Raw genomic sequence first — 26,105 nt, forward strand, 5'->3', positions numbered from 1 at the left:
ACCTTCCCCTGGGATGTGTCCTCTCTGTCTCTGAGTTCAGCAAAGCCTGTGAGACTTTGAAATACCAACAGCTCAGGGCCAAGGCACACTCCGTTTATTTGTGTCTGGGGAGACCAGTAACCTCACCCTATAATTCATCAGTTTCACTAAAGCCCCATTGCAGGGGAAAAGGGTGAGAGCAAAGAGCTCTCTCGTCCGGTGAATATGCACAGCGGTGCTAAGAATGTGACCTGAGTTTCACTCCAGGGAAGAGGATGTGAACAGGAAGGGGATTCCAGAGTGTCAGGGGAGGGAGGAAGCAGGAGGGAGGGGGGCAACTGCGGGGCCGAGATGGTGGAGCCGGAAGAAGCGGCAGAGAACTCTGGCCAGGACGACACAGCAGTACAATTCCACCACCTCCAGACACGATCACCCGCCCGTGGATTCCTGCCTGTGTAGCATTTTTGTGTTGTGTTCTTCCTTACTCCGCTTTACTAGCAGCATCTCTCAACCTTGGCCGCACCTTAGACTCACCTGGGAAGCTTTTTAAAGTTACCGATGACTCCATTTCACCCACAGAGATTCTAGTTCACTCGATCTGGGTGGGGCTTGGGCATGAGTATATTTCTTAACCCTCCCCCCCTCCACCTCGGGTGATTCTAACATGTAGAATTAGAACCCTAATTTTGTGGTTATTGGGACTTCTTTACGACCTCACTGAGTAGCCAGGTCTTCCAGAGACAGAGGAAGCTGCGTGTATAGTCTTCTAAGCGATGCAGAGTGTCCCAAACACCAGATGTCATCACTTCAGTTCCTGTGTCGCTTACAAGACTATAGAAACAGCAACCGGACTTTCTCTCTTTTGTTTAAAGCGCCCTCGCTAGGCACAGTTCACCTTAGCTGAGGAAAGCTGTGGAAGACCGAAAAGACGTTTTCTGAATTCCTGAATTTCTTTACATTTTCTTTCCTAAGATCATCCTGAATGACCGGACCATCCACGTGAAGCATGACTTCACGTGGGGCGTGAACGTGGAGAATGCAGCCCACCCCTGCGTGGGAGCCCCCTGCGCCCACGGGGGCAGCTGCCGGCCCAGGAAGGAGGGCTATGAGTGTGACTGCCCCTTGGGCTTCGAGGGGCTGCACTGCCAGAAAGGTACACCACGGGGAGGGGAGGGGGAGAGGGGACTCAGGTGCTGCTTCTGGGAGCAGAGGGAATGGACAGACCGTTTGGGGGGCCAGTTGATAACCCCGGGACAGCCATACCAATTATTTTTATCAATGATGTCAATAGCATATTAGATGATGAATTATATATAAACTACTGTAATTATTTAATAAGAATTAAAATGCTGAAACAGTTCTGTAAACAGTAAGTAAATAGTTCCCCCCCCTTCCCCCAACATACCATGGCTCCTTCCCTGAGAATCCCCTCATGGTCTAGCAATCAAAATGTTAACTCATAGGGAATTCCCTGTTGGTCCAGTGGTTAGGACTCAGCGCTGTCACCTCCGGGGCCTGGGTTCGATCCCTGGTCAGGCAGCCAAATTAAAAAGAAAGAGTTTAACTCATAATATGGGTAAGGGAGGTTTCCAGGATTCCTACATCTGAGCCACTCCCAGAGCCTATCCTGACAGGTGGATGCCTGGGCTTTATAGACTGATAAAGGTCTTGACTAAATATTTTTGACTCCTACCTGTGAATGCGGCCAGGAGAAATCTGAGACATCTTGCCAAGTATGGCAAAATCTGAATTGTACGTTCGTTGCTCCAAACAAAAATATGAATAACCTTCTGTAGACTATTTTCCATGCTGTATGTGTTTCCTCTGTACCTCCGTTTCCTCATTTGTAAAATGGGAATAATAGAGCAATGTTGTCTAACACAGAGAATTGTAGCGTAGGTTAAATGAGGCAGCGCACATTCCTTAGAAGAACGCCTGGTAAGTACTCAACCAATATTAAACGTTATTATTCTTGGTGAGAAAAATAAAATGCACCAGCAAGTGCTGTGAGCTGCTCAGCTTTCAACCTGCCCTTGTGTGAAATCAGAGCAAGTCCCAGACCACAGGCCCTGCTGGCCTGAGCTTTCCACACCAGCTCAAGGAGGCGGAGGCCACGGCGGGTCCAGAGGAGGCCTGCGTTGTGCAGCTGTGTCATGTCGGGCCACGTGGGCCTTCTTGTTAGAATGCCAGGTGACTTCACCTGTCTGGGAACTAATTAGAAAAGGTAGACAGGTCTGAAGGAAAGAAGGCGGCCATCCTAAGCGAAGGAACGTGCTCTTTCTCTTTCCTATTTATTTCCAGGTTCCTGATTTTTATTAGAAGTGGGGCTTAGAGGAAAACAGGTGGCTATTTCGGGGCATGGAGTGCTAGGAGAGGTTGTTTTGCAGCAGTCTTGGAAAATATGAAAGGTGCCCGTTTTCCAGCTGGAAGACTAAGTAGTAGTACAGTGAAATGAATTTTGAAACCTGCATGGCAAATCGTATGAAATATATTTATTAACATAGCTCACCTTGGTGACGAACCCCCAAAGAAGAGGAACATTTGTGAATGAGGCTGATTATAATTCTAACAAGCAAATCACTGTTTAGCTAATAGCAGGTACTTGAAGAGGTTCAGCTCGAGTGGCCCGTTCCCTCAGAAAACCGGATCTGGATTTCACACATCAGCATTTGAATCTCCTAGGTCTTCAATTTCACTGCAGGCAAATTCAAGCTTGCTCCTGCCTTAAATGCTGACACTAATGGTCAATATATAAAGTCCAAGCTTAAGTGAACTTTTCGCTCTGGGAATTAAAGGAGGAAGGAGAGGATAATTTGTGATCGTGTTAACCCTCCTTTCCTGTTACAGAACATGAACCATGCAGATATAAACTGCTCACGTGTATAGCTTTGTAACTACAGGCTCGGGTTCAATGAGAAATAAATCTCCCCGGAATGAAGACTCAGATGGCTGAGGGCCTGGGCCTCCTGACGAGATCCAAGGGGATGGACCGTGGCAGGGGGGCTCTGGGGGGCTTTCAGGGCTCTTTTTCTTCAACATCCTAGGCTAGAGCCAAGATTAAAATCCAGGCAGAACATCAGCTGTCCTTGTGTTATGTCAGTATCTCCTTGTGCTTTGAAATAAAGATGGTGTTTCTGGCAAAATGGCAACTGTTGCGAATCCTGAGAAGATTCGTATATAGGAGGTGTGGCCTGTGTCACATAACTTCTCCTGTTATATGGCTTGAGAGGATTAATGGGACTCTGGGTGCAGGTTAGGACTGTTAAGGACAATTTTTCCAGGCCCCAGCAGGCTCTCAGAGGTGCACAGTTACCAAACAGACTTTTGAGGTGAGCCTCTAGTCCTGCGTAAGGATCGGAAATAAAGGGAGGAGAGCTGGTTCCACAGAGATGCAGGAGAATGGTCTAAAAGTTGGGGTATATTCTTCGTGAGAAAAACAAAGAATGGTTAGAAGCCATCCTTGGTTGTCAAAGAGGATCCTGTCTGATCCAGCAAGGTGATTCTTTTTTTTTTTTTGCGGTACGCGGGCCTCTCACTGTTGTGGCCTCTCCTGTTGCGGAGCACAGGCTCCGGACGCGCAGGCTTAGCGGCCATGGCTCACGGGCCCAGCCGCTCCGCGGCACGTGGGATCTTCCCGGACCAGGGCACGAACCCGTGTCCCCTGCATCGGCAGGCGGACTCTCAACCACTGCGCCACCAGGGAAGCCCTAGCAAGGTGATTCTTAGCCTCATATATTTAAGGGTTGTTTCCCTCCCTGATTAACAGATCATGCTTCAAAAGCACGAACCTTTCCTAGCACTCCCCACAGAAGTTAAACCAGCCCTTTTACAGCGGGCAGCATGTTGTAGAAATCCCCAGCGCCAGGCCTCCCCCAGTCCATACCAAGGCCTACCTACTCCGTCAGGAAATTAGCTTCTGGGATCCTCAGTGAGTCTGGTTCTTTCTACCATCCTCAGAGGCGAATTCCACTGGGACCCTAGTCAGGAGATTGGAAACTTGTTCTCACCTCTTGGTGGTGCAGACAGGCTGGGGCCAGAAACTCAGACAAATCCTGGAGCGGTCCAGGCTCCCAGACCATCAGAACATTGAGGGTGTTTTGGCACACCCATCCTTCCCTTTGTCTCTGGCAAAATCAGAGGCAGGAGCAGAGCCTGAGCCCAGATGGAGGTGGGTACCGGGCTCCCACTGAAATGCAGAAAAGTGAGCCTCTCTGTCCCCAACCGGGGCAGGAGGATCCAGAGGGTCTTCCAACTCCCAACCGCGACTCCAGGTGCCAGCAAAACCCACAGGGCTTGGTGGTCCTCTCACCTTCCATTTGGGGGCTGTCACTCTTAGGTGCCTTCTTCCACCTCAAACCTCAGCACCCTATGCTGTACCCCAGTACCAAGGCCCTTTTCTCACCTCACCAGAGGGGTGTCAAAAATCCGCCCTCTGAGCTTCCCTGGTGGCGCAGTGGTTGAGAGTCCACCTGCCGATGCAGGGGACACGGGTTTGTGCCCCGGTCCGGGAAGATCCCACATGCCGCGGAACGGCTGGGCCCGTGAGCCATGGCCGCTGAGCCTGTGCGTCCGGAGCCTGTGCTCTGCAACGGGAGAGGCTGCAACAGTGAGAGGCCCACGTAACGCAAAAAAAAAAAAAAAAAGCCGCCCTCCTCAAAAAGATACTCGCCATCCTTAGAGATTTCTGTCTTCTTTCTCTCTGCTGTCATCCACATTTACCCACCTGTGTCCCAGTCCCTCAGGGCTCTTGTATTGAAGTTACTAACGAGTTAAAGCAGAGTTCCACGAAGCATGTGTAAAAATTTAAGTTCCAAGGAATACTGAAGGCTGTTCTGCTCTCACACAGAGAGACAGACAGCATACATTCATAGGCACAAAATGGGAGGGGGCTTCTGGGGTCAAATAAATCTGGGTAATCCTGGGTGAACAAACCACTGTCTCTTCTGTGGGACTTTTCAGAGCATTTGCTATGTTCTGCGTGTCCAAGACAGGGGTGCAGGGTGCAGCTGTTTCCTCCTGGGGTTCCCCCAGCCCGTAGCAGACAGGCCACTTGGGAAAGAACTCTGAGCCGGGTCCTCCTTTCCCTTCCCTGCATTAGAGTGTGGGCTCAGACCATGCAGGACCCTGCAGGCCACTAGATGGGGTTGTTTCTCTGTAGCAGCTGAAGCTGCTCTACACTCACTACCGACACCGAAAGCTAATGGCTTAGGTCACACATTTGTCAGGGATGCGCAGTCCTCAGAGATGGGAACCTGCCTGGTCCATACTGATCTCCCACATTCTGGACATTTTATGTTGCGTCTAGTAAATTCACATCGTATTGCTGGGTGTGATTTGGGTGATTTTTTTGGCCGGGGAGAGGGGTCCCAGTGCATAAAACACATAGCATCATTAAGTATGGGCTATAATTTAAGAAAACTCAGTATGCACATCACAAGTAAATAAAACAGAAATTGTGCATACTACAGGGAATTTGTTTTCTTTTGATGGTGTATCATAAACAATGGAAAATTTGGGGGGGGGTGTTCAACCTAGATGTTCATGTTTAGATAGCTGAAGACTGGTATTGTTGAAAAACATTTTTTTGCTGTTCTTTACTTAATGGCTGCAGAGTCAGTTTCATGGAACCGAGACATCTGCTCCAAGTAGAGCTGTCCAGCAGTGGAGGGTGCTTCCCTATGGGCGAGAGAGCTACCCATTGTGGAAAGTGTTCCCTGGGGCTGGATGGCCATCTCTCAGGGGATTGTTGAGAGGAGTCCTGGCTGCTGAGAAAGCTAGGTTACTACTACACCCCAGGTCCTTCCTTCACTGGTCCTGGGACTATGAAGGAGCCAGCAAGCTCCCCTTAACTCGTCATATGGTCCATTGGGAATTTCAAGTCCCTGCAGTGGAAAATGCTTTGCCTAGCTTGCAGGCTATTCATTGGGGGTATTATTTGTGTCACCAGAGGGCACGAGCTTTTAGGTCTAAGTGTGAGGAGGCACCAGAAACACTTTTCGACGAGTGCCTTTGCCACAGAAAAAAAGACAATGTAGAAGAAATTAGATATAAAGGGTTAGGGTCAAATATAGTTGTGCTGACAATATTTAAACAAACCACAAAGGGCCAGAAAGGGCTAGATGGTCACTTCTAGCTGTAATGTTGTAGGACGGAGTTAATAGTTATCCACATACGCTGACGACACTGAGTGTATTTTCACCATTTTTGTATTCCGCGGTGTCATTTCTAGAGCGTTCCCCTGCTCTTTGTTAATCACCACGTCACCAGGGCTCTGGAATATTGCAAAGGGGGTGGGGTGGGAATGAGGATGATATTTTCCACTACGGAGAGAAAAAAGAGGCAGCTGGCTGGCTTATCATGCCTTTTTCACACGTAGCCTGGAAACAAGAAAATAAATGGTCATTGACAAGGTAAGTAACTTTAACAAGGAATTTCTCCAGGTTTAGATTAAATGGGGACTGTCAGCACAAGCTCAGGGGAGCCTCAGTGTCAGACAATTTATTACATACATCTTCTTGGTCCACCACCACCTGTGCCTCCACTCGTGAGCTGGGACTGGGGAGGTGTGTTGGGTGACTTGGTGCTCACCATGCAGATTTCCAGTGGTTCCTGTTGGGAATCAGATTCACATTCCGTAAGAGGAATGTGAATTCCTGCAGGGCTTCCCGAGGGCAGCAAGGCTGGTTCCCAGAAATCTGCAACCAAAGTAATTGGGATTTTACAATGACTGTGAGATTCTGACCTTCCCTGTTCTGTTTCATGCTGGCACCTGGCAGAGTGTGGGAACTACTGCCTCAATAGTAAGTACAGTGAGTCCTGTGTACAGTGCCCTGAGAAGCTGTGACAGTGCCCTGGGCTCATGCCAAGGCAGGCTGCGGGCACAGTGCAGGCCAACCACCTGCAGAGGTAATGAGGGGGACACACCTCCCAGGGTGGTGGGCATCCTCCCTCCAAAATCGCCGGCCCTGGGAACACACTTGTCCCCCAGCTGGACCTCGGGAAGCCCTGAGCTCCTGAACTGGGGGGCTTAGCAGGCACCTGGACGGGGCTCCTACAAACCCCTTTGAGGGTCCAGGTGCAGAGTGTGCCCTGACCATTTCAGGGAGTCCAGGGGAATGAGGACTATTGGCCACAGACCCAACAGCGGGAACAGGCCCTGCCTGAGGCTCAGCCTAACCCAGCAGGGGCGCCGGGGTGATGTTCAGCTCTGGGTGGGATAGTCTCTCCTCCTGTCTCAGCACTAGCAGCCTGCAGTCCGGGGCCTGCCAGCCCAGCTAAGAGCTCTCCTGCCCTCCTGCATTTCGCACTCTTACTTCTCATCCCCCCTTCTGGCCCTCTCCTTTCTATTTCTGCTCCTCTGGGTGTCTCTCCCAGCCTCACCTTTCCCATCCCCCTCTCCTTCCCCTGCCCGGGGCTGCCATCCATTTTTATACCTTCTCCACGGTTTTCTTTTCTCTTCTTCTGGCGTCTACTTTCCCCTTCTTCTTCCCTCTTCCCACCATCTTTCTGCTTGTGTCATTTTGCATCTTTTTCCTTCTCTCGACTTCCTTTTCTTCCTTCTTCCTCCTACTCGCTTTAAGCACAGGAAGATAGACCTGTGGTACAGCCCAGAATTTAAGATGCAAGAGCTGTTCACTTCAGTCTCTAGAAGGTGCTCCGGTCAGCAGACCCTTGTCTTGGGCTATGCTGCCTCAGAGGACAGTGAAGCAATTTCTTAGTTACCTCAGAAACTGTCTTTAACATTTTTTACTTCTGTTCTGCATTTCTTGTTTTCTTTCTCTCTCCCTTCCTCCTTTCCTTTATTTTTTTATGAAGAGAATGGGAGCATGCTGTGGTGACCTGCTAACACAGGAACCTATATTTGGGGGCCCAATGTCATTGGGTTTTGTGTTTTGCTTTCCTTCCTTCCTTCCCTCCTTTCTTCTTTCTTTTAATGTTTAGAAGTTGAGTTTAAACTCTCCTGTCGTTTGTAGTGTCAATAATTGTACGTTTTCTCCCCTGGGTATAGAGTCCTTAGTTCAATGTCTTTGTACCAACAGCATATTTTTGTGAAACTAGAACTCGTTTTATAAGCTGGCTTATTCTCTCTCGTTTTGCACATTTCTTTAAACATGAGATTCACTCTACCTTAATTTATTTAAACTGCCATTTGTGCCTTTCTAAAGAGAAGAGAGATATTGCTATAATCTCTTTAGAAGAAATCCCCTAAATTATCCCTAATTTGTGACACCAAACACAACTCCTTAGCCTATTCTTTTACTGACTGTATGGAAGAAGGAGATTCCTCAAGAACACAAAGATGAGAAGTTGGGAGGAAGGAAACACACCTCTAAAATATTGAAAAGTAAAAAGCGGGCTCAGGGCCAGAACTGGGGAGAGTCGGTCTGGCTCATGGTCTATTGTTTTCTTAGCTGTATGATCTTGGGCAAATCCTTGATGATTTTATGCCTCAATTTCCTAGTCTATAAAAATGGGTTGTTTCCCTGGTGGCGCAGTGGTTGAGAGTCCGCCTGCCGATGCAGGGGACACGGGTTCGTGCCCCGGTCCGGGAAGATCCCACATGCCGCAGAGCGGCTGGGCCCGTGAGCCATGGCCGCTGAGCCTGCACATCCGGAGCCTGTGCTCCACAACAGGAGAGGCCACAGCAGTGAGAGGCCCGCGTACCGCAAAAAATAATAATGATAAAGTAAAAATATAAAAATGGGAACAATCAAACCCTCCCATCCCCCCCCCCCCCCCCCCCCGCTCCTTCCTGTGATTGTGGTGAAAATCTTGTGAAATACAACACCGGAAGGTGATTTGCAAACAATTGTCAAAGCCTCATCCCCTCTGCTTCACCAGTGTCTGAGGTCATGGCTGAAAGGGCTCTGGACCAGATTGGCTTCAGCTAGAGAAATCCTGGTGGGTTTTGTTGGGGGGATTGTTTTCTCTGCCTCCCTTGGAGAACAGGGTTATCCCCAGCTGCTCCTCGCATGGCCCAAGACCTGCCCTTTGGCTTCCAAGAATAATTGGGCACAGTTCAAGTTTTGGCATATTGCAAGGCCTTCTCGGCAGTGCTGAGACCGATAGGAGTGACGGCCAGCCCCAGAGAGGGGACAGCAGGGAGATGCCAATTACAGGCCATCAGGCCAGGCAGTCCCAAACCAGGCCAAGTGCCTGTACAGCCAAGAGGAAGGGGCCGCCAAGTTGATAAATGTCCTGCTTCCAGGAACTGGCTTTCTTTGTATTTTCCCGCCACGTGGTGGAGTGTAGGGGTCAAGAGAGCCATGTAGCATGTAACCTCCATTTTCTGTTCTGTCTCAGCCATCACAGAAGCCATTGAGATCCCTCAGTTTATCGGCCGCAGTTACCTGACATATGACCATCCGGATATCCTCAAGAGGTAAGAAGCTTCCACAGGCACCTTCCTTATCTCCTGGTCGGTCAATTTCTCAATATCTTTCCCAGAGCTTTTCCTTATCTTCCGTGCCAGAAGATAGTTCTCCAGAAAGGCACGAGAATTTAGCCATAGTCCCAGAGGGGAAAAAACATACAAAATAAACATAGAAACTAGAACAAAAACAACACAAAAAACAAACTCAAAAATGCAACCTTTGAAACAAGCCCATGACAAACAACCCAAAGCCTTTCTGGTCCAAGGGACGTTTCCCAGAGAAAGGAACGTGCCCGGCCCCGGGATTTCCAATATTCAGGCTTTGAGAGGCAGTGAGAACTTGATGCTCCCGAAGCCAGGGTTATATGAGTCCGATTCCCCAGCAGGGCAGTCAGCGTGATGCTGCTCTGTGGCCATGGTCTGAAGAAGCCAGCCGAGGAAGGGTTCTGGGGCATCCTCTACCAAACAACAGCCCCAGGTCCGTGTCCTACTTTGCGTCTCCATCGATGAGGTCCACTGTCCTCTTCAGGCTCTTTCCAGTTCGGTGGGGGGCTCCTCAGCTCTCTTCACGTGGATACAAGAGCATGATCTAAGGAGATGCCTGAGTCACAGCTGTGGCTTTTAATCGCTGGTGGCAGATGCTCCAGCCCGCTCTGGGCTCCAAGCTCCTGGTCTGGAATAGCCTATTTTGCACGACATGGGAAAGACTGGCTCTAGGCAAAGTCTTCGATCTAGTGAAGCTTGGCTTTGACGCTTTCAGTTTACCCTTTTCTCTTTCTTTTCCTTCCCCCCTAGCTCTTTGTAGTTTAGAGAGTGCCATCCCTCACCCTACCACCAGCACAATCATTCTAGAATGTTCCCATCCTCTTCAGGTTGATCACATCTTCACAGACTAAGGCAATGCTTTAAGCCAAAGGCATGCAGTTCTTAGGGTGGAACTTGGTGGCTTTTCGAGGAACAAAAGAGGTTGAGAGACATTTTCCTAGGGCACTGGATGTCCCTGGTGACTCTGAACACACACCAGACAGACAGGGCTTTGTTTCTCTACTCTTATGTTGTGTTTATCAAGGTTGTCTTGCATGGGCCTTAGGCAAAATAGATTCCCAGCCAAGAAACCCTCTTCTTTCTTAAGCCCTTTTTCCCCAGAGATGGAAGGGTGTTCAGTCCCTAGAAACTGGGAGCGTGTGAACAAGGCCCAAGTTTCTAGCCCCCTGGTGCTTAGCGAGAGGCACTGGGTGGTTGGGAGCAGAGGGGTTTGGTGAAAGGAGGAGGTGCAGTGCCCCAAAGCAGAAAGCCCAATGGCACCTGTGTGCATATATGTAGGTGCATGTGTGTGAAGCTGCAGGTAAAAGTCAAGCTCAGGGTCTGCTTCAGTTAGATGCCTTTGGCTGCAAGTAACAGGAAACTCAGCTCAACATGTCTTAAACGTGGAGGGTATTTATTATTTCACATAACAAGCTGTCCAGACTTAGACTGGATCCTGAGTTGATTAATTCAGATAATCAACGGTATTATTCAAAGACCCATTTTCCTGCCTTGTTATCCTCAGCTTATTTTCCAATGGTTATACCCTTTGTGGTTATAAGATAGTTGTTCATAAATGCTCATTAAATGGCTGTAAATCATGGCAATATCCCATGCAAGTAAAAAAAACTTTTTTTTTTCATGTGACTCTATTAAAAAGGAAAGGAGTCTTTTCTAGAATCCTCCTGATAAATTTCCTCTGTCTCATTGGACAACGGTGGGTCACATGCCCACCCCTAAACCAGTCACTGCAAGAGAAATGGAACCATCGTGATTGGCTTGTACCAATCAATGTTTCCAAGGCAAGTGAGGGAAAGAAGGAAACTTGGACAGAAGACGGGAAAGCAGCTCTCTAGGGAACAGGCCGGGGCTGGATTGCTCTGCACCTGGCCTGGTGAAGCAGTCAGTATCATGGACCCTGCTCCTCGCCCACCACTCTGAGACCCTGCCTGGGGAGGGCAAACTTGATCTCCTCCTGTCTGGCTCAGGCTCTGGGAAGCCTTAGACAAAAGTCCCCTCCCCTGTTCACTACTGAATGCACTCTGCAGCTCCAGGCCATGTTCGTGAGACAGAGGGATGGTGCACGTGACAGGAAAATGGATAAAGAGCTTTTTCCAGTAGTGCCATCTTAGGAGCAATATTAAATTATGTTTACTCTCATCTCACCTTTTATTTAAGGACTCATGGTTGCTTTTCTTCCTATTGCAGATGAAACACTGGTCACTTTCTAGGGAAACTGGATCTGTGAACTAGTCTCTTCCCAAGAATTGTTAAGAACATCTCAGAACTGATAGGGACACAGAATCACGTGAGCCTATTCCCAGCCAAAGCTGTAGGGCCGGGACCTGACATTCCTGACCACCCCTTCCTTCCTCTCATCTTCCTGTTCCTCTCCACCCTGTTTTTGCCCCAACACCCCTCGAGACCATTATCCCATCACCTTCCTTCCAGACAAGGCACCTTCCTTGTCTGACACTCTGCCCCTTGTCCAGTCATTCCTCCTCTGCCCTCCAGGATGTCACCTCCAGAGATAGCCATCCACAGCCACGATCATAGCCCAGAGCAGCTGCCCGCTTGAACCTCTTGGTAATTAAGGAAACCACTTCCTTTTGAGGAATAGGGGACACTTTCCCAAGGACCCGTGAGTGGTAGGACAGGAAAGAGGGAAGACTTGAGGTGTGTGTTGGGGGTGCAGGCTGGGACCGTGGCCTTGGCCACAGTCTGGCTGATCTGTGACTCATCAAATGCTCTCTTGTGGCATTTGACCACACCTGGGGAGAGAGACAGACTCCAAAGTGCAGAATGAGGAGGTCAGACCTTTAGACCCATGGCATGACCTGTGGTGGTGATGCCTTTTCTAATCTCCTGGTAGTAAGAGTCAGAAATGTCAGATTATCCTCATAATTGGCAGAGGAATCTGGGATTCCTCAGGAATGAATGTTGATGGAGACTGGTTGATCTGATGTCATTATTTGTGTATTTCCTCCAGGGTGTCAGGATCCAGATCAAATGCATTCATGAGGTTTAAGACAACTGCCAAAGACGGCCTGCTGATGTGGAGGGGAGACAGCCCCATGAGACCCAACAGTGACTTCATTTCCTTGGGCCTTCGGGACGGAGCCCTGGTGTTCAGGTAACCCCTACTCCAGCTGCTTTCTACATCACCTTGCGATTTTTCTTAGACGGTACAGATCACGCCGAACAGAGGGTTGCAGGGGGAGCCAGAGCGCAGTCTGCTAGAATTAACAGCTGCCTGCAGCTCCGAGTTAATTTGAGGCTCCTGGTCGTTCTTTCCAATATCCATCCCTAGAGCAGCAGTTGGTCAGCTATGGCCTGATGGCCAAATCTGGCACGCCACCCTTTTTTGTAAATGAAGTTTTATCGGAATGCTGCCACCCTCATTCATTTACGTATTGTCAGCGACTGCTTTCATGAGACAGTGATACGCTTGAGTAGGTTCAATAGGGACTGTACGGCAAAGCCTGAAATGTTTATTATCTGGCCCTCTAGAGGAAGGTTTTGTGACTCCTGTTCTAGTATGTTCCTGCCATATACTCCCCACTTACAAATTAGGAAGTAGTCGGAAGAGGACGTTGATCCTGCCAAGCACGGACTCGGGCATTTGGCCCAGTGCTGTCCAGCTCAGGAAGATCTGAAGATTTAGTCTAGAGACCTTTCTTTATATTCTGACTCTGCTCCCTATTCACTCTGGAGCCTTGGGAAGGAGAATGCCTGCTTTGTCCGATCTCCCACTGCAAAGAACAAAGCACAGATTCATATCTCCATAGGGCAACCCAACATTTGGATTTTTAAAAGTGCTTCTTGGGTGATAACGGATGAGCCAGTTCCAGAAGTTCTAACATCTTTTACGTCGGTTTAGACTGCTCTCAGATTTGTCAAGTGGGTTCCTATGAAGTAGCTAAAGGATTACCTGGATGACTTCTCGCCACCAGAAGCTGGGTGGCAGCTGGGTGCTAGCGGGATTCCCGAGGGGCAGGCGCCAGCTGTGTACTATGAAAAAGCTTCTCTACAGATTGTGATGGTACAGCCTCACTTGAGGTTAGAAATATCTCGTTTAGACCAGTGATCCTCAAATTGTGGTCTCCGGACCCGCAGCATCAGCATCTCCTGGGAACTTATTAAAAGTACAAATTTTCAGGCTCCACCCCTGACCTACTGAACCAGAAAAATTCTAGAGGTGGGAACCAGCAATCTGTTAACTGTTTCTCCACGTGATTCTGACGCCTGCTAAGGTTTGAAACCCCTACTCACCATCTGTTCCATGGGGACAGGAATTTCTCTGGCTTTTCCTTCTTTAATCCCCCCTCTGGTGACTAGCACGAGTGTTCATTAAATGATATGGGATTAATTGGAATTGAAATAGACGAAAGTGAGAGCGGAACTGCAGAGAAGATGAAGGCTTAATTGTGGGGCTTCAGTGGGTCATGCGCTGGGATTGCTGACAGCCAGGGTAGAATGCTATGTCTTTGCAATTCGAATAAAAGGCATTTCGAAAGGAAATGTCACTTGTCCCACAGCACGCTTGCCCCTACCCAGCAGAGTGTGCTCAGCGATGTGACCCTATGGTTGTTGAGGACTTTGGGGTGCCACGTGTGGTTGAAAGCTGGAGAGAGCAGTTCTCACCACCTCCGTCCCCTCCCCCGGGCCCTGAGGTCAAATGCTGAGCTCTTCACACCCCAGTTTCAGGCTGGCTGCCGCAAAGCCATTTTCTTGTGGTTTTCCTGTGGTTAACCTCGCCAAGGCCTCAAGTACTTGATTGTGCCCAGAAAAGGGAACTGAAACAGTAGCTCAGCCGTGGGTGGGAGGCCCAACTTCCCCCTAAACCGCCCGTGAAAACCCAGCTGGACAGGGAAGCTCGATCTGCTCGGGACCCCTCACAGCCCTCGCTGGCTCTCACACCCGGCCCTGGGCAGACCCCCAGGCCCCCGGGCACCCTTCTTACAACTCCACGCCATCCCGATGTATTTCTTTTCTTACCATCGCTTTCTCAGGCTTCTGGAAATAGGCCCCGTGTTTTCCTCTTTAGCCTGGAGTTCTGGCTGTGCTCTGCGTAAAGGGCACAGCACTCAGTCTCCACCGGAGGCAGGCAGACATCTGAACTCTTCCCTGGGCCCCAGGCCCGGCGCGGCTGCTTTGCTGCGTTTCCTGCCTCTGGGCAGCCACTGCCCCCAACATTATTCACCCAACACAGAAGTATGGAAGCCCTGCGGGAGGCTGGGCACAGAGAGGAATCAGAGTGTGGCCACTGGTTTGAAACTGTCAGCATACAGAGAGTCAGCTGCGGGGCTCATGTTAGAGGTTACTGGATTCCTGGGCCCACACCCAGAGATGCTGGTGGAGGAAATCCCGCTGAGCGCCAGAATCTCACTGGAAGCCATCAGGAACCACCACGCCCTGAGAAACAGGGTCTGAAGTGGTCACAAGCATGGGCTTCAGAGTCAGACGTGCCGGATTCCCACGGCCACGTGATCTCCTGCAAGTTACCGACCTCCGTAAAAGGAAACGGTTGGTCATGAGGACTGAATGAGTTAATTCATAGAAAGGCCTTAGTGCAGGGCCTGGCATATCTAGTTATTAGTGATAATGATTATCCTTGATCGGGTGTTTTCTATGTTCTAAAAACTCCGATCGCTAACGTATGTCAGGAAGTTGGGCCGATATATCTACTAAATAAAATTTAGCTATTATTGTTATGGTTGTTATTATTCTGAAGAAGGCCCTGCCCTCAAGCAGCTTACATCAGTGGAACCTAGAGAGTGAACTGGTTGATGGGGTAGATGAACCATTTGTGAGGTTTTGGTGTTTGATCCAGGTCCAAAGCAAACAGTAGGAAACCTAAGATAATACAATATAATCTCAGCTTTCTTCACCTAAATGCTTGTCCTTTTGCTAATTTAGAGCTCAGAGCACTTCAACCAGAGAATAAGGAAAAACAGTGGAATTCTAAACGAAACAATTATGTATGGTTTTGGTGCAAGTGAAGTAAAAGAAAGGGAATCAGCGTGCTCAGCGACGAGTGTGGATTTTGCTGTTTGTTTCGTTTCATTTTGTTTTATGATTATGTTTAGGGCATGAAGCCAGGTGTGTGAATGTCACTTTACGGGCGATCTTTCCCACTAATTTTCCATGTGACCTTGATAACATTTTCATGCAGCAGAGAAAGGAAAGCAGTCTGACATTAGCAGAGTACCCTGTGCTATACTTTAAAGGAGGCCTAAGTATAAGGACCCCACCTGATGGCATTTCCTGGTGGCCCGCCTTGGTGCTCAGCCTCCTAGCCTTCCGTGAGCACCAAATTGAGTAGGTACTCTTGGATCAGGTTAACCGATTCATGCTAACCGGTTGCACAGGACGTTGATAGAGAAACCAGGTGTGCATTTATTTGTTCATTTATTCGTTCATTCACATGTTTTTACCTTTTTGAAAAAATTGAGGTATAACTAAGTGAAGTGAGTCAGAGAAAGACAACTATTATACGATATCACTCGTATGTGGAATCTAAAAAAAACGTGATGCAAATGAACTTACCTACAAAACAGAAACACACTCACGGACATAGAAAACAAACTTATGGTTACCGAAGGGGAAGGGGGTTGGGAGGGATAAATTAGGAGTTTGGGATTAACAGATACACAGTTCTATATATAAAATGAACAACAAGGTCCTACTGTATAGCACAGGGAACTATATTCAATATCCTGTAATAGCCTATAATGAAAAAGGATCTGAAAAAGCATATACGTAGACTGGTGTACACTTCACCGTACACCAGAAACTAATGGAACGTTGTAATTCAACTATACTTCAATTTTTAAAAATTGAGGTATAATTTACATAAAGTGCAAAATACTAGGTGTACAGCTCAATACATTTTTAAACATGTAAACACCTGTGTAACCACCACCCAGAACAAGGTATAGAACATTCCCCCACCCACACCCAGGAAGGCTCCCTCATGCCCTCTCCCAACGAAGGCAACCACTAATCTTGGTCATTTATTATTTAAAAGAAAGAGAAGTTCCAGGGTGATGTTTCAGGTGTCTGGGGGAGCAGGATGTTATTCGGAGGGTCTGAAATCAGAGAGAGTCGGGGGGGTGGGGGTTGGAGAGTCAGGCCAGAGATGTGCCAACTGGGCCACGCCACCACCTGCAGTGACGGCTGGACTCCTGTCTGCTGGGTTCAGCGTTTGCTCCCTTGAATGCAGTCTGGCTCATTGCATGAACAGGCGTGTTATCAGGCTGGAGAACAGAAGAAGAAGGCCCGGCCTTCGTCCGAACACAACTGAAAAGGTTTCCATTCACTTGATTACAATCGCATTCCAGTCTAGTGCCACTGCAGCTATACCCAAGTCACCTTGATTCTGACACCTGGGTGTTTCTGGACGTTCTGGTTACATATTTACAGCCTGTTGGTTTACTTTCACACATGACTACTCTTCCAGGAGAGGCTCGATGAGTTTATCTCTTGGCGGCAACTTTCTCCTATTGCTGGCTCCCCCAGGTTGTATTGTTTGATGCTATATCCAAGCTGCATTAAGTACTGCGTGTATTTGGGGCAGTGGGCTTATTTGCTTGGCTCCTGCTCTGTGCTGTGCTCTTTACATATGTTACCTTACTGAATCTCCCTAAGACCCTTCAGGGAAGGTATTATTACCCCATTTCACAGATTAGAAAATTTAGGCTCAGAGAAACGAAGCAAATTGCCCAAGATCACAGAACTAGTAATTGGCGAGGCTGGGAACTGAGGCAGATTCATCTAATCCAAGTGTCTAGGCTCCTTCCATCACCCCGTTCTGCCTCTCATAAAAGCCCACATAGTAATTCAGCTACATTTCTGCCAACCAGCTCTCAGCCCTTCCTTATACTCATTCATTTCTTCAACAAGAATTTGGCCACTAAATAATGAAATCTGAAAATTCCACCTCCAGGCTGCTTCGTACAAGGAGACACTTGATGTGGGAAAATTCATTAGAAAACAGTGGAGTTTTCTGGGTCAGAGCAACATCTTTGTCTCCGAGTTTGTCAAGTCACCCGAGTTCTATTCTTGGTTAAATGTCGATGGGCTGTGTGACTTCTTTGAGCTCCAGTATTAAAGAAAGGACCCATAGTGCTTCCCTGGGGAAAGCCAAAGCTTTCTATTTTTGCTCCTTTCTTATACTGAGTGCATGCAAGAGCTCAGTGACTAATGCGGGTTTCCTCTCAATATTCCTATGTCTTGGCCAACGAGCTAAAGGAGAGACATGTCCTCTTACAAGATGAGGAGAGGGTTGTCCAGGTGGAATACATTTTCCTTCAAAAGCATGATTACATAGGCTTTATTATTTTATCAAGGGGAGGTCTAGGCAGCTGGCCCAGTGCCCGGCCTAGAATCGTCACTCACCAAATATTTGTTGTATTGAATTAAATTAGAATAATTGAATGAACACTGAAATAAGAGGGTTATTTCTCTCTGGTAAACAACATATGCATGTCTTCTGATCCCCTTAGCGTATCACAGTATCTGGCAACTGAAATAGGAAATAGAAAGCTACCGAGTAAAATGTGGCAGGGTCGGGGGCAGGGAAGACACCAAGTTCAAGTCCTATACGTTAGCTCTGAGATTTTAGGCAACTTCCCGTAAATTCTTTGGGGCTCAGCTTGCTCTGCAATGTTTCGCTCTGTTTTGTCTTTTGAAAAGTAAAAACACATGTATTAGTTTCTGAGGACTGCCATAATAACTCACCACAAATTGGGTGACTTAAAGCAATAGAAATGTATTCTCGCACAGTTCTGGAGGCTAGAATTTCAACCTGGAGCTGCTGGCAGGGTGTCTTCTTCCTGGGAGCTCTGAGGGAGTCTGTTCTATGACTGTCCCCTGGGTTCTGATGGTTGCTGGCAATCCTTGGTGTTCCTTGGCTTAGAGATGCAATGTTCCAGTCCCATCTTCATGTGGCGTTCTTCTCCGTATGTCTTTGTCTCTGTGTCAAAATCTCCACTTTTTATAAGGACACCGGTCATATTGGATTTAGGGCCTCCCTAACCCCATATAACCCCCGTATAACCCCTCTTAACTAATTACATATGCAAAGACCTTGTTTCCAAATAAGGTCACATTTTGAGATTCTGGGTGGACATTAATTTTGGGGGATACTATTCAACCTAGTATTGATACAACACATTACAAACGATAAAGCCCTTTTGTTCCTTATACTCTAATACTGTACATAGAGCCTAAAATAAATCAACCTTGAGGACATTATGCTAAGTGAAAAAAGCCAGTTACAAAGAGACAAACACTGTATGACCCTACTTATACAAGGTACCTAGGGCAGTCACATTCATAGAAACAGAAAGAATGGTTGTTGCCAAGGGCTGGGGGAGGGCGAAATGGCAAGTTGTTTAATGGGTAGAGGGTTTCAGTTTTACAAGATGAAAAAGTTCTGGAATTGGTGGCATAGCAATGTGAATGTACTTAACACTGAACTGTACACTTAAAAATGGTTAAGACTGTAAACTTTACCACAGTTAAAAATAAAAAAACAGTTTTGGTCACTCATGGCCTGATCTGGGGACCTAGTGTCTTTATAACATTGTTTTGTGTTGTGTTAAAGAAACTACATCCTGAGCTCCAAAGAACTTTCGCAGTGAGAATCATTTGTGAACGACCGTCGGTGTGTACATCAGTGTTTGATTCTGTTCTCTGTCTTGTTCTTCTCCGACGCCTTTAGCTATAACCTGGGCAGCGGTGTAGCATCCATCACGGTGAACGGGTCATTCAATGACGGTCGGTGGCACCGAGTCAAGGCTGTTCGGTGAGTACCTGCCACAGTGTGAGACAGAGCTGACGGGATGTACTCTCCAATTCCCTTTAGTCCCATTTCCTGTTCCCCATCCTGGCCTGGCATCCAAGTATCCTTGATCCGGGTCGTTAGGTCATCTCGGTACCAACCCCCACCTGTGCCCTTTACTAACACTAGCGGGCCAGAGAGGCTGAACTCCCAAATCTTCACTCAGCAGAGATCTTCTAGAGAAAGAACTTCGATGGCTAAACTTGAAGAAGCCCTCACCTTCCAGGGAGATCTCTAGTGAGATAAGATTTCAGGGCAGGTGGACTTTGAGGAGATTCCAGAATGCTGGAAGCCAGGTCTATACCCCACAGTAAGAAGAATAGGAAATCCAGGTATTCCCCCAAGGAAATGACTGAGCCAGGTCACAGCACAGTCAACAAAAGCCATCCAGCACACAGGCTTCCAGTCTGCTTCTTGGTGCTCAACACTTATCTGTGTGGCAGTTGGGGATCACTAGGCATTTGAAAAAAGTTTCTAGTATGAAAGATGGATATCAGAACAAATAGATATAACAGAGCAACTTGGAGGAAACAGAGACTATGAATGAAAAAAATGATGAAAACATGAATATCATCAGTGAGGTAGGAGAGGCTATTAACCCAAGAAACAAGAAGTGATTGCTATAAAAAAGGAATATTAAAAGACCAATAAAGAGCTCGTTAAAAAAAGAGGAAGAAAAGAGGGAGAAGGAGAAGAAGTGTGGCTGGTTTTTGGAAACCACCTTAAAAAACTGCAAAGCCCTTGCCACGGATGAACACCTCCATTCCACTTTCCTCAGAGTCACTTTTGGGTGACTCTCTGGGTCCTTTAGAAACCTCAAAGCCATTCTTCATCCTCCCTGAGAGTAACCTTCTACAAAGACTACTGCATTGGCTTCCCATTGTGCTTAGAATCACATCCACACTCACCACGTGTCACCATGTCACCACCACTCCTCCTGTTAAAGTTCTTCTCTGGTTCCCTCTCACCTTCAGGCTAAATTCTAACTAAGCTCCTTATGCCCTTCACCGTCTGCTTCTGGCTTCATCTTTTACTACTCTATTCCCACCTCGAGAATTCTCTATGCTCAGTCTGTACCAACCCCCACGTCTTTTCTCTCATTGCCGTTGCCACTTCCTGTCTGCATTAGCCTTCTCCTTCACCTGACCCACCCAGCCTTCAAAACGCACCTCAGAGTCTTTTTTCAGAAGCTTTCCCTGGGCTTCTGTTCTCTTCCCGTAGAATTCCACAGCTCCCGGCGGCCATTCTTCCACCATAGAGTGGCGACTCTGTGTGATCACCGGCAGTTTGATTTTTTGTTTGTCTTAGGAATGTCGGTGGTTTTTTGTTTGCTTGTTTTTGTTTGTTTCATTTTGGTAGCTCCGTCATTTAGTATAGTGCCGGGTGCTTAGTAAGGACTTCAGTAATACATTTGTATTAAAATGAATGCATGATTGAATTATTGAATGAAGCTCCAAAAATGGTGGCGGTTTTCACAGGGATGGCCAGTCAGGAAAGATAACTGTGGACGACTACGGGGCCAGAACAGGCAAGTCACCTGGCATGATGAGGCAGCTCAACATCAACGGAGCTCTGTATGTGGGTAAGTGACCTTGACCTTTGACGAAACCTAAATTAGGCCAGTGCGTTTTCTTTTTAGCCTTCCGTTTGTCATGCTGGGGTTTCCCAAAGCTGTGTACTTCACTGGGTCAGTCAGATACTTGGAAATCAGGAAGCTCTCCAGATATTCCATTCTTCCATTTTCTGAACTTCTGACTCACGGCTGAGGGGTCAGGAAGCACTTAGATGATTTTGTGCCGTGGAGCGATCCACCAGGAAAACCCTGCTTTTCTTGTTTATAGAACAGGAGCCTGCTAAATATAGCTCCTTGAATTCTCCCTGAGGAAGGAGGATCTGTCTTTCCGGCCCCCTCAGAGTTAGAATGCGTGGTATTTTTGTACATAGCTTAGAACCCACTAACGCTGACACATCAACGTGAAAAGATACCTCTATCTGTATGATATTTCCTACAAGTGAACTTAATCGAAAGCATTCAACATCAGTGTATTTCTCTTGGTTTAAGATAACATCACCTCTTACCACACATACTACATTTTGTTGACATTATACAACATTTCAAAATGTACCAGGTACTATTTGGTTTTAAGTGGTCAACTAGGTCAGAAATCACTTATGAGGTGGCTACTTCTAGGCTCTGATTGTGTATCAAATTGATCCAAGTCAGCTTGTTCCTTCAAGGATAATTATAAATTAGACAGCTGCGATGTCCTGAGTTCTAGGTACCGCAGCCTCACCTATCCTGTCGGCTGAGGGACGCCTTGGTCAGCAGACACTCAGGCATACTGAAGAGACATCCTTCCCTTTGACTCACGTCATCTTCCTTTGGCCTCCTGGCAGGTGGAATGAAAGAAATTGCTCTGCACACTAACAGACAGTACACGCGAGGCCTCGTGGGCTGCATTTCTCATTTCACCCTGTCCACCGATTACCACATTTCCCTCGTGGAAGACGCCGTGGATGGGAAAAACATCAACACTTGTGGAGCCCAGTAACACCAGTTGGCTCTGCCCAAGGGACAGAAACTTCTATCCTGAGAAACCCGGGGGCTCCAAGACCTTGCCTGACACCACACACAGAGGCACGGGGACCAGGTGTGTTTCCTTTCATCAAGGAGCAAGTACACCCTGATGGGAAACTAGGACCAAGACAGGAGTCCCTGGGTGGCCTTTCCTGCTGACACTCTGTGGGCCAAACCCAACGGAATGCTCTGTGTAGGAAGCATCGGACTTCGTCCATTGAATGTGTAGTGGCCTCCAGAGATCACACATCACGGCGAATTTCCGAGGCTGTCTGCTGTAGCTCAATGACTGTGTTGTGATTCATAGTTTGTAAGAAAAAAAAAAAGAAAGGGAAAAAAGAGAGAGAGAGAGACCCAAAGGGCAGTATTAAAATACTTCTCTCCTCCGCTGACTCTTGACACTTACTGATAGCAGAATGACCGTAAGACCTTGAACCTCAAATTTCTCTACTTTGGCCCACGAATTACTAGGATTAACCCCTTCCCCTCCTCACTGGCTGGTTCAATGTGCTCTGACTATGAAAATAAGGATTAAGGGAGACTCGAGATAGAATCCTAATTATAAAGCTGCACCCTGGAAGTGTACCTTTAATGAGAAATCCTTACTTTTTATAATGCAAATCTAAGAAAAGGGGCACCATGCCTTTGTAGCTGTCCTTTTGTATGTGTATATTTTTATAGCTACGGATTGTCCACACAGTATACTTTTGCAGGTTTGGGTGGACAACCCTGAATTCTTTGCACACTCACTAAGAATTTTCTCCCAAAGGAGACTTGTCTGGGCCCTTTGTGGCATCAGCAGAGCGGGGTAGGTAACTTGGGGTGGGCACTTTGGGGAGCTGACTGTTCTCTCTCGGTAAATGATGACTCAAGGAGGTGACTGTGAAGCTTCCAGAAGAAGCAGATGGAAAGGCACATGTATTACTGAGGTGGGTCACTGTCATTCTGGTTCGAAGTGGGGGGGTGTCTGTAGTGAAGTTGAATAAAGAAGATGAACAAGGCTACAGCACATTCATTTAGTCGTTCGTTCACCTGTGGAGGGGTTACGGGTCCCTCCCGAGGCGGTGTCTAGAAATGGACACGAATACAGTCAGTGCTTCTCAGGCTGGTCTGAGCATCTGGGCAAGAACCAGAGCAGCGGGGCTGCTTCCTCCTGAGCCATCACAGTGCCACGCGGTGACCCCGGAAACAGCTGGCTCACTGGCAGATCCCCACGGCAGGACTTGCCAAGGGCAGGTGAGATGAATGCTACCACCAAAGAGGTGGGAAATGCGAGCCACCTCACACAAGCGCCTGTAATTAGTCCCATCGTGACTCTGCTCTCGCTTGCGTAGCAGGCGGTCAGCGAAGGCTTCGAGCTTTGTGCCAAGCACAGTTTTAGGCACATTAAGGGTTCTAAAACAATGAATAAATAAACTAGAGACGTTCGCCTTGAGCGTCACCCTTCCGCCTCCTGTCTTTGGGCACCTTCGATGACCAGAATCCTTCCTCTCAGGGCAATAATGCTCACAACAACAGCGATTCCTCCTCTCCTGCGTACATCACCTGTGAGTGCGGAGTGGAGAAAGCCACGTGGTAGAGAGTGGGTGTCACCCACAGGGGACCTCCCCGTCACCCTCACCTCAACACCGTTTCCTTGGAGACATCCGGGGTCAGTGCTTCCCAAGATATAATGGAGTTGCTTTCACAACTCCAATTGATTCACATTTTGAATCGATTAAAAAAAAAAAGTCACGGTGATTTTGGAAAAATGTCCAGTTGAGCTGAAGCCAGAAGAGTTGTGCTGCGGATGGGCTGTTGTGCCCTGCAAGTGTCATCCTGAGAAAAAGCACGGTAACCCGGGGCTGGGGGTCCGGGAGTGACGGACAGGATGAATTGCCTTTCCCTAGGTGGGCTAGAAAAACAGGCGTGACACGTGATGAAATCAGAGCCGTAGAGAGGCTGCGGGTGAGAAGGCAGCAGAATAGGGGGACCCAAGAGGAGCTGATCACGTGGGAGGGCTCCACGTGGGAGAACAGGGTAAGAGACAGTATATCCCAAGCTCTTTCACCCTCTCAGTGGCCAAAATTTGGGAAACGTGGGATGAGTTTATAGCAGAGGTGGTTGGGGGAATATAAACTTTGTCCTGAAGCTGAGGGATTAGACCCGAGTTCAGATGGGCAGGACAGCCGAGGAGAACTCAGCCTGGTTTTGTGGGTCCCCCAGTTTCCTCTCTAAGTGTATCTGCTGTCTGTCGCCACAATAATGCTGCACGACAGACAACCACAGAACCTCAGCGGCATACCGCAAGGTGTGCGGACTGCTTCCATGCCTCGAGGGGTCAGCTTGGCATTTCTGCTGATCCTGGCTGGGCTTGACCAGGCGGTCCTTCTGGTCTCAGTGGGTCTCGTTCACACGTGTAGGGTGGCTCGCTTATCGTCGCCTTGGCTGGGATGAGGAGGTGACTTGGGTCCGCTCCACCCTCCTGCTGGACCCGTGAGCTAGGCTGACGTGCCCTGCACACGGTGATGGAGGAGGGTGAGAGCACCGGAACTGAGGTCTAAGGCGTTTTACAGCCGGGGATTGGAACTGCCTCATGTCGCCTTTGCCGCATTGCGCTAGTCAAAGTCCGGACGCTCAAGAGATGAAGCAATAGACTGTCTCCACTGTGAGAGCAACTACAAAGTCACGCAGCACCGGGCACGGATTCAGGGAGGGTGGGAAATTAGGGCCGTTAGTGCAACCAATCCCCCACCGCAAGTCCTGTGCTGTTGGGGAAATGATGCAACAGGGATGAGGTGACCCCTGGCAGGAGTTCATCCGTGGGGTCCCTGGGGCTGGGCGGAGGCCTGGGAGGTGGTGGTCACGGGCCCAGCGAGGGGAGCAGCGCCTGCCTCTTCCAGCCCCGCCTGCTGTGCCCCTGCTGTGCCCCCTTGGTCCACCTGCTGCCTGGTACCTGGCAGCCGTGTTGTCATGCTGAGGAGGAGGGCCTGGCAGGGGATGGGATCTGCGCCACGGCTTTTGGGCAGCGGCTCTGTGCAGGGGCATGTCGGGGAAGGCTGGCTGCGCGCTTGGCTTTAGGAAGAGCTTTGAGGAGAAGCCAGGGAGCTCGAAGGTTAACGCCATCCCTGTCCCGCCCAGGAAGGATATTATGAAGCCTGGGTTACTGAAAAGCTTTTGTCCCACAATCAGCATCTGAGAAAATTCTCCAGAACTTCCCATGTGTTCTAAGCAAGGACGGCTGGGGTGCTGTCGAGAAGGGGAAGGGTAAGCTGTGACAAAGTGAGAGAGTGGCATGGACATATATACACTACCAAACGTAAAATAGCTAGCTAGTGGGAAGCAGCCGCATAGCACAGCCAGATCAGCTCGGCGCTTTGTGACCACCTAGAGGGGTGGGATAGGGAGGGTGGGAGGGAGACGCAAGAGGGAGGGGATATGGGGATATGTGTATATGTATAGCTGATTCACTTTGTTATAAAGCAGAAACTAACACACCATTGTAAAGCAATTATACTCCAATAAAGATGTTAAAAAAAAAGGGACTGTTCTTGCTTTTCTTACAAAAACTGACTTGCGCACCGGCATGTGCTTCCTCTAAGCTCGCCTGGGGGCTCTTTCTCAGAAAGGTCTGCGGGGTCATCTTTGTCCCCGTGCTGCCCCAAGGCCCGAGGCGCGGCAGCTTGGTGACTCTGCGACTCAGGCACCTCTGAGCGGCTGCCGGTCTTCCGCCCCCTTCTTTGCCTTCCATTTCTGGGCCCGGGCCTGTCCAGCCCCCAGGCCCCTCCAACACAAACAGGCCGTCTGCTTTCCACATGCCCACAGCCCGGGCTTCAGAGGAACCGGTGCTTCCCTTCCGGTCCCCTCGCCTCCCTCCCTCCCTCCACCGCCCACCTCTTCTCCTCTCCCCGTTGCAAGGAGCCATCTCCTCCCCGAGTGGGCGGAGGGATCTCGGAAATGTGCCCGGAGCTGGCGGGCCCAGTGCTTTCCACTTGGAGGAAGTGCTGCATTTTTCACCTTTCACCCAGAAAAATAGGATTCTCAGCAAGCTTGTTTTTAGCACAGAGAGCTCCCAAAGGAAAGAGAAGAGCGGGTAGGAGGGGCTCGCAGCCCCTCGCAGAGCTCTGACAGCCGGCCCCCTGCCGCCAAGGCTGCTTTCCCCGGGGAGGGAAGCACCGAGGGGCAGCCTGGGGGGCGGGGCTGGCTGAGGGGGAGAATAAAGGCAGAGAATTCCAGCTCCACATGGAAAGACGATTCATCCTTGAGGAGAGGGGCTTGGACGGAGCATTTACTGCTTGCGTCCCCACCCTTCCTGGTCTCTTCTA

General features: G+C 48.8%; 1 protein-coding gene across 4 annotated transcripts in view; it reads left to right on the plus strand.

Annotated features, from left to right (window-relative positions):
- Positions 1-24,474, plus strand: part of EGFLAM (EGF like, fibronectin type III and laminin G domains) — a 541,883-nt gene extending 517,409 nt beyond the window's left edge. For 3 of the 4 annotated variants that reach the window (XM_060295410.1, XM_060295409.1, XM_060295411.1), the window contains 7 exons: positions 952-1,132; positions 6,756-6,779; positions 9,283-9,361; positions 12,366-12,509; positions 19,104-19,187; positions 20,702-20,805; positions 21,621-24,474. In XM_060295410.1, the coding sequence (XP_060151393.1) occupies positions 952-1,132; positions 6,756-6,779; positions 9,283-9,361; positions 12,366-12,509; positions 19,104-19,187; positions 20,702-20,805; positions 21,621-21,775 (771 nt within the window). In that variant the 3' untranslated portion in view covers positions 21,776-24,474. The remainder of the gene's footprint in view (positions 1-951; positions 1,133-6,755; positions 6,780-9,282; positions 9,362-12,365; positions 12,510-19,103; positions 19,188-20,701; positions 20,806-21,620) is intronic. The other variant, XM_030882073.2, reaches the window with a different exon arrangement.
- Positions 24,475-26,105: the final 1,631 nt, after the last annotated feature.

Source organism: Globicephala melas, chromosome 3 (genome assembly GCF_963455315.2).
Source record: "Globicephala melas chromosome 3, mGloMel1.2, whole genome shotgun sequence".
Lineage (NCBI taxonomy): Eukaryota > Metazoa > Chordata > Mammalia > Artiodactyla > Delphinidae > Globicephala > Globicephala melas.